The sequence below is a fragment of the Grammomys surdaster genome, unplaced genomic scaffold (genome assembly GCF_004785775.1).
Source record: "Grammomys surdaster isolate TR1022 unplaced genomic scaffold, NIH_TR_1.0 126546, whole genome shotgun sequence".
NCBI classification, from domain to species: Eukaryota; Metazoa; Chordata; class Mammalia; order Rodentia; family Muridae; genus Grammomys; species Grammomys surdaster.
Genome location: NW_021621338.1, coordinates 13,096,824 through 13,105,407, shown reverse-complemented (window position 1 = coordinate 13,105,407; position 8,584 = coordinate 13,096,824). Strand labels below are relative to the sequence as shown.

Below are 8,584 nucleotides of genomic sequence, written 5' to 3'. Positions count from 1 at the left end.
ACCCCATTCACTCGGCCTTTCTCTCTCTTACACACACTCTCACACACAAACAAAAAAACCCTAGTCTGCCTCTCGGTTGCTACCCGCAATGACGTTTTCCCCTCGGGTCCCGCCCCTCTGGGGGCCTAAAATTTTGGGATTGGTCGAAGGACTGTAGTGACAAGGCCGTGATTGGACGATCCATGGCTGACTGACAGACGGTGGCCGCCGCACCCTCCCCCTCCCGGAGCGCGCCTGTGTGTGCGGTGTTATGCCGGACTAAAGGGAGGCCACCACGGCGGCTCTGTTTATTGTCCCCCTCGGCCTGTGCTCCGGAGGACCCGGTCAGACGCCGCTTGGGCGGCTTTGAGGCAGTGGCGGCCTTTGAGGCGGCGGTGACCCCGGGGAGGACTCAGCGGCTTCGGTGGCGTGAGGAGAAGCAGCGGCTGGTTCCTGTCAGAGCTCTGGCTCGCTGCTCCTAGCCGGCCCGCGCCGGCCCGTGCCGACCCTCGCCCCTCATCCACGATCCCGATAGCCCGTGTGGGCCCAGGAAGGCCGCGCCGCACGATCAGCCCTTCCTCGTCCTCGGCCGCGCTCTAGGCCCGGGCGCCGCGCTCGAGTTTGAGGGCGGCGGACGGCGCGGCCTCCTCGGCGGCTCGGGCCCACGATGGGGCGCGGCTAGGAGTGCGGCGCGCAGCGGTCCGTGCGAGCGGCGGGTCCGGCGGCCCCGGAGCGCGAGCAGCCCCTGGCCTGCGCAGGAGGCGCTGCCATGGCCAAGTCCAGCCTCGCGGGCGCTGATGGGGCGCTGACCTGGGTGGTGAGTGCGGCGCGGGCGGGCGGGCGCATTGTTCGTGGGCCGCGGGCGAGGCGGGCGGGGGCTGAGAGCGCGGCGCGGCGCGGCCCGGCGGGCGCCCTGTTGGGCTGCAGGCAGGGCCTAGCCCTGCCTTTTCTCTCTGCTTTAAGCCCCCACCGAGGCTCAGGCTGCAGAAGAATGCTCACCTGAAACTTCAGGGTGCACACCAAGACGTGGGAGACCGCGATAACGCGAGCCTCCGGGCCAACCCTCCATAAACGTAGCGCCAGAAAATAGTGCAGAACCTGGGCCCTGTACTTGTGCCAAATGCTACCGCTTCTGGCGGTCTGTCCCAAAGGAACGTGAACTTGAATGGCCACTGCGGTTTGCGTCTCCCTCGAAAAGGCTCATTCCGCAGAGAGGATATTTGGGATGACTTTGACAGCAGGTTAGATACCGCAGCTGGTCCATCTGCTCACAGGATTAAAAGAAGAGCTTACTTATGTCAGCTTCCCGAGTACGTCGTGTGGGGGCCCAGGGGTGACCCCAGGAGATGAGGGGATGCTTAAGTCTGAACTTGGAGGATTGCGGAGCTCAGTTCCCGGTGGAAAGTGGAGTAGCAAGTGCAGCAGGAGCAGTTGGAGCAAGGTTCCCACGACAGATCGATAACTCCCGCCTTTCACTTACTCAGCACTGAGTTCAGACCACGGTCATTTCCCAAACAAAACACCGGACTTAGCTAGATGAGGCCGACAGCTAGGACAGAAAATTTACACATTTCGGTGACTTTAACACCCTCCTTCCGGAGGATTCCAATTCCCCGCCTTTTGAACACAGTAAGGAAGTTGGTATTGGTTGGCATTTTTGTTCCTTGTTTTCTTTGTTTGGTTGAGGTTTAGATGAGTCTGGAGTAGGAGTCGTTTCTATCGACAAGTGTTGCTTATAAAAAGGATGTTTTTATGACCAGCAGGAAAACAGTTTAACCATTTATAGGGCCGTGACAAGATACTTTACAGTGTAACTTGCCAGGTTCTTTCTTCACATTTCCAGAAATACGTACTTCTAGACAGTGCAGTAGGCGAGTCTGGAGAAGAAAAGTTAGTAAGTTAGTGGACATGTGTCCATAGAAAGAATGACAGAAGTTGCTGTCCCTTAACTCTTACTAAAACTAAACATCTGAAGATGGAGTGTGGTCTTATGCCAGTGTCACTGGTAATTGTGGAAGCGCCGACATCTGAGCAGCTTGTCTGTGGCTTGGTTTCACAATGACAAATATTTTCTTTTTAAGATTTAATTTCGTATATGAGTGCTTTTGTTTGCATGTACTCTACAAACCAAAAAACAGCATCAGAGAGTTGTGAGCTGCCATATGGGTGCTGGGAATTGAACACAGGACCTTTAGAAGAGCAGTGAGTGTTCTTAACCACTGAGCTATCATTTTAGTTCCCCCTCCCCTCTTTTGGCAAATCTTTTGCGTTATTATTTTATGTGTATGAGTGTTTTGCCTGCTTGTATGTCTGTGCATCACTTGAGTGCCTAGTGCCTAGGTGAGGCCAGAAGAGGGCATCTGTATTCTGGAACTGCAGCCACCCAGGTCCTCTGGAACCCAGGCCCTCTGGAAGAGGCTGCTCAAATTTTGTCACCATAACAAACATTTTGTGGTACAGTTGGATTGTTTGTTTTTAATTAGTGGTAGCAATATTTTAATTTGCTGTTATTAACTTTATAAACAATTTAATGAGCACCTTTCCTTTTAAGATCAAAGGAAAACTTTAACTTACAAAATTGAGCTAAACTTGTAGAATTTCATTCAAAATTAGAAAAAAAAATCTATTTGACACTAAGATAGGCATATTGATTAAATTACTATAAACTAGATTATGGGAATTACAGTAAAATAAATTTGATCTTATAAAATATATCTTGTTGAATTAGATTATTGAAAAGACAATCACATTAGAAATCCTCTTTCATATTTGGTGCTTGCTTTATGTTCCTAATGTGAGCATCTTTATGTCTGTAATAAACCTTATGGGTTGCTTTAAATTCTTGTGCATTTGTGTATAATAGAGGAGAGAGTTTATATATGCCCATTCACCTACCTAGATGGGCTTCGAACTTGTGATCCTCCTTTCTTAGCTTCATGAGTGCTAAGATTGCACATGTGAGCCATTACACAGGGCCTGACTGGTTTTCTTTACTGGAAGATGATACAGGAATTAATGTTGACTTTGACACAGTTCATATCCTGTCTGCAATATAATTGCAGGTGAGACATTTTCAGGTAGCTTAAATTTTTCTGTTCCTATTTTGTTAAGCAGAACATTGAGAATTCAGAGTTTGAATGTAGCACAGTGCTGAATTAATATTTGTTATTGGCAAAGTTTAAGGGAGTCACACTCTGGAATAATTGTTTTTTGTTGATTTTACATAAAATTATTTAGCTAGGTGAAAACTTAGATTTTCATTGTGGGAGTTTGGGGGCTTCTTGCAGTTACCGTGTTGACAGTGAAGCTAGTCTCATGTTGCCACCTGTTTGTGGATAGTAATACAAAAATGGAGTTAATGCACCTATCTTATGCTGGCCAAGAGGTTGCTGTACTACCACAGTCAGTGTGTGTTGATACTGTCTTGTGATGAAAGATTACCTTTTACTGTCAAAACAACACAACAGAGGGGTTTTAAGCACTGCCTTTTACTTATAAACACTAATTTGATTTAATTTTGGTTTTCAGTATTCTAACTGAAATTTTAATAATTAGAAAAAGATGGTATAACTATTTAAAATTAAATATACACTAAATTTAAAGCAGTCAAGTTTCTTGAATTGTTAGCTTGTAAAACTTGGTTAATAGAAGATGCTAATTTTTTCTTTTTTGTTTTGTTTTGTTTTTCGAGACAGGGTTTCTCTATGTAGCCTGGGCTGTCCTGGAACTCACTCTGTAGACGAGGCTGGCCTTGAACTCAGAAATCTGCCTGCCTCTGCCTCCCAAGTACTGGGATTAAAGGCGTGCGCCACCACAAGATGCTAATTTTTAAAATCAGGTTGTAGCAAATGCTTGAGAGAATACTAGACTGTAAATGTATGACTTATATTTTTTTCTAATGAATACTCTAAATTGGTAGATTAAGTAATATAGTGGGGGAACATGGGATGGGTTGGAAGAAGGAAAAGAAAGAGAGGAATCAGAATAGTATACTTTTGTATCTATTTTCAAGCTTCAGTAAAATTCATCTCAGGGGTCAACTAACTTTCCCTTCATTGCTTTGAAATAATGCAAATCCTAGAATTATAATACTTTGTCTGTAAATACTATAATGTTCATCTGTGAAAGTTGTCTTTAAAAAATATAGCCACAATATTATAGTTCCTTAAAAATATTATATATCACATTTTTCCCATGAATTTATTTTGTTTAGAGATTTACTTGTTTTATGTAAGTACACTGTCACTGTCTGGTGTGTAAGTACACACACCAGAAGAGGGCATCTGATCCCATTACAGATGGTTGTGAGCTACCATGTGGCTGCTGGTAATTGCACTCAGTACCTCTGGAAGAGTGGTCAGTGCTCTTAACCACTAAGCTCTCTCTCCAGTCCCTGCCGAGAATATTTTTAAAATATATTTAAAACATTTTTGAGATTATAATTGCATCATTTCTTCTTTCCTTTTCCTCCCACAAAACTTTCTCATGTACTACCCCTTGCTCTATTTTAAATCCATAGTCTTTTTTCTTTAATTGTTGTTACGTATATATGTGTGTATATGTGTGTTCCTAAATATATAAATACAACTTGCTCAATCCATATATGTTACCTGTGCATGTATGTTTTCAGGGCTGTTGGGTATTGGATATCCAGTTGGTGTGCTCTATCCTTGGGAAGATTATTTCCACTACCCTCAGCATTCTTTAGTTGCCTGTAGTTCTTTGTCTGGGGCGGAGGCTTCTTGATCTTACCCTCTTCGCAGTTAGCTAACATGTCCATTCATGTCATACCTAAACAGGTCATGTTTAGGCAGCCTGGTTGGTAAGACTTCATGGAGATAGCTTCTGAAAGTCCTAGGAGACACAATATTGTAGCAAGCTTCCTGTTTCTCTGGCTTTTAGCAGTCTACCTGTCCTCTCTTTACAGTGATTCCTGAGTCTTAGGTTCAAGAGTTGTGTTTTACATGAATCAATTTCAATTGAGCTCCACTATCTGCACTTTGATCAGCTATGGTTTTCTGTCTGTGCATTTTTCTTTAAAAATGGTTGCATTTATTGATTGATTGTGTGTGTTTATGCATGTGAATAAGTGCACAAACCACAGTGCATATGTGGAAGTCAGAGGTCAGCCTTTGGTCTTTCCTTCTGCCTTGGTGGGAAGTGCTTTTAACTACTGGGCTATCTTGTTGGCTTATATTATGGATATTAGTAAGTTTTTTAAAAGTCACTATATTTAAACACTGCTTAAAACTTTGTTTTAAGAACTTGAGTTTAGTAGGCCGTTAATGCAAGTCTATGTTCATACTCTGTGTGTCCTCTCCATTGAGGTTAGTTTCCTATAGTTCCCATACTTGATCATCTCTTACTGTTTCCTTTACATTTCATCAGGAATGCCTCTCTCTTCTTGCTAGCAGTCTATTTATTTAGACAGGGTTTCTTTGTGTAGCCTTGACTGTCTTAGAACTAGCTCTGTAGACCAGACTAGCCTTGAACTCACAGAGATCCACCTGCCTCTTCGGGTCAAAAGAGTGCCACCACCACCTGGTTAGCAGCTCTGTCTGTATGTATACCTGTGTGCCAGAAGAGGGCATCAGATCTCATTATAGATGGTTATGAGTTACCATGTGGTTGCTGGGAATTGAACTCACGACCTCTGAAAGAGCAGCCAGGGCTCTTAACCATTGAGCCATCTCTAGCCTCAGCAGTCTAAATCTTAAGTGCTCTTTAAGGCTAACCTTAAGAGTCTTACCAAACTTATTTTTCAGATTATGCTCTTTTTATTTATATTTTTAGTTTAGGCTCTTTTTAAATTGAACTTTTGTAACTCTATCATAAATCGTATGCCCTTTTAGGGTATGTTTATATATGATAGTTTTGCTTTAACAGTAACATAAACTTATCAATCCAGAAACCACATGTTTTCCTTCTTTATATCTTTCTTAATATTTAGCAAAAATCTGGATATATAATCCACCCTCAGTTATTGTTGATGATCTGGACATTCAAATACTACATTCCTGAGGCTATTATTAAACATGTACAGATAGCACTAAATTCTTCAGTAAAGGTAATGTCACAGTATTAGAAGCGCTTTTTGTAAACTGAGTAGAAGTATGCTTGGTCACCTCTAGTCTCAGGTCTGTTAAACATTTGGATGGTCAGAGTTCCATTCTAAGTACACTTTTAAAAGCAAGCCTCTTGTGTATCTTTGTAAAACATCACTACAAATAGGATTCCCATTTTAAACAAAAGCTTTCATTATTCCTAGTTGTCAAGAGGGAAACAGGATGTAGAAAATAGAGCAGGTGTTGGTTGGTCATGTGGCAGAGACAGTTGTGGGCTGTGAGTTGGGTTAGGTCCTAACCATTATTCTTTACCACAGCCTTCCTCTAAAACATTAAAAGCAAAATAACTTCTTTTGTACCCTAATAGGACAGAGAGTGTGAGATAAGCCTGTCTCTTCCTGTCTTCTGACATTTTTACTTTGACATCAAGTAAGGATTTTGTCTCCTTTTCAGAGTGTTTGTACCCTAGCTAGTATAATAGCATGATGGAGAAGTATGGGCTGTGAACTCAGGTCACATAGTTTCACATTTGGCTTTGCTAAATGCTAGTGTCCTTCAGACCTTAGTCCACATGAGGGAATCATAATGGCAGCCTTCTTGTTGGAACTCTTATGTAAGCTTTGGAATATTCCAGATACCTCCCATCATGCTGACGCACAGCAAGTGTCAGCTAAGTGAGTGCACACATATCTCTAACCCTGTGATAAGTGTCTGTATGTTTTTTATCTTAGGGAAAGCTTGGTTTGGGAGGATGTTTCTGAAGAAAATGTGTAGATAGGAGTTTACAGTTTGTGTTAGTTGAAGCTAATTTTCTGTGTTCTTAAAGCCTTCAGCAACAGTGTTATAACTGGCTAAGCTATTTGTACAACATCTTCTTTTAGAGATAGAGGTGTTGTTCATAACCAAGGCAGAAGTCTTTCTTGTTTCTCCTGTACCTGTTCTCAGTACAGCCGGGGGCATTTGTACTTAACAGCTTTTTCTGAGCATAAACCCATCCCATTAATTAACTAGGGAACAATTTCTTTCTCTGCCCATGCATCCAGATTTTGATTTTCAGTAGCCTGACCAGAGTAATCTCTAGAGTAATATCCATGAATGGAATGAGGTCTTTCTTGCAGATTTCTGCTAGAAAGTCTTGTAGATGTTTTGTGGGATCCTTTTATGTTGGGGCTAGCAAGCCAGTGGATAGATGCTCAGACATTTGCCAAGAATAGGAACATAAAAGACAATTTGATTGAAATGATAATTTCTGCTTTCTGCTTTGCTAAGGCTGCCAGTATTATTTGTATATTTTGGTTTACTTTTATCCAGACAGTAATGAGAAAGTTTGGGCTGCAGAAGTAATAGCTAAGTATGAACAGTGCCTTTAGTCAGACATCCAGTTTTATTCTAGTTTAACTATATCTTCACATGCATTAATTAATAAGCTTTTAATACCCCTTTGTGAATTCATTATAGAAAATTAGAAAATGTATCAAAAGTAAAAATAAAATGACTCATATTTATATGTTCTATAGAAAATTTTATTGGCATTCTGTTGGGTTTATATGCATTCATATTCTCTAGTGTACATGTATATATTTATATAACTTTTCTGAAAAAATGGACTCTCATTTTTTTGTAACTTTGCTCAATAGACTATAGTTATTTGTATTTTATATGAATGTGTTTGTGCCTTTACATACATACAAGAGTGCAGTGTCTGAGAGGGTATCAGACCTTCTGAGACTAGATTTACAAGTGTTTGTGCTATGAGTGTCAGGAACTGAACCTGGGTCCTTTTTAAGAGCAGCACTTTTTTTTTAACCATTGAGCCATCTAGTTGGAACTTGCTTTGTATCCCAACTGGCCTCAGCTTTGTGGCAGTTCTCCTGCTTCTGCTTCTCAAGTGCTGGGAATTCAAGTATATAATACCATGCTCAGTTTGATATTGTAGTTTGATACTGTAGATTGATAAGCCATTAAGCAATTTAAAAAATACTCAGTTCTCTTAAGTTTATATAAAATCTATACTGATAGAAATTTTTTTCTTAAGATTTATTATTTTTGCTTTATTTACATTATGTCTCTAAGTGAGTATCTACCACATGTATGTGGCTGTCTGTAGAGAGAGCAGTGGTTCTCAATATTCCTAATACTGAGACCTTTAATACAGTTATTCCTCATGTTGTGGTGACTCCCAACCATAAAATTATTTTTGTTGCTATTTTATAACTGTAATTTTGCTACTATTTTCAATCTTAATGTAAATGTCTGATATGTACAATATCAGATATGGGACCCCTGTGAAAAGGTCATTCAAAGAGGTCATGGCCCACAGATGGAGAACTGCTGCTGTAGAGGCTAGAAGAGGAGGTGTCAAATCCATTGGAGCTAGAGTTTTAGGTGGTTGTGAACCACCTGACATGGAATCCTAACTTGGGGCCCTTTAAGAGCAGCACATATTCCTTCTTTCTTATTTTCTCTTTTATCTCTCAGATTGTTGGTCAGTCTCTCTCTCTCTCTCTCTCTCTCTCTCTCTCTCTCTCTCTCTCTCTCTC

At 41.5% G+C, this 8,584-nt stretch overlaps 1 protein-coding gene across 1 annotated transcript in view; it reads left to right on the top strand.

Moving 5' to 3' along the window:
- Positions 1 to 707: 707 nt before the first annotated feature.
- Top2b (DNA topoisomerase II beta) overlaps positions 708 to 8,584 on the top strand; it is a 59,920-nt gene continuing 52,043 nt past the window's right edge. Inside the window, exon 1 of the mRNA XM_028760671.1 lies at positions 708 to 796. Within this exon, the coding sequence (XP_028616504.1) occupies positions 749 to 796 (48 nt within the window). The 5' untranslated portion in view covers positions 708 to 748. The remainder of the gene's footprint in view (positions 797 to 8,584) is intronic.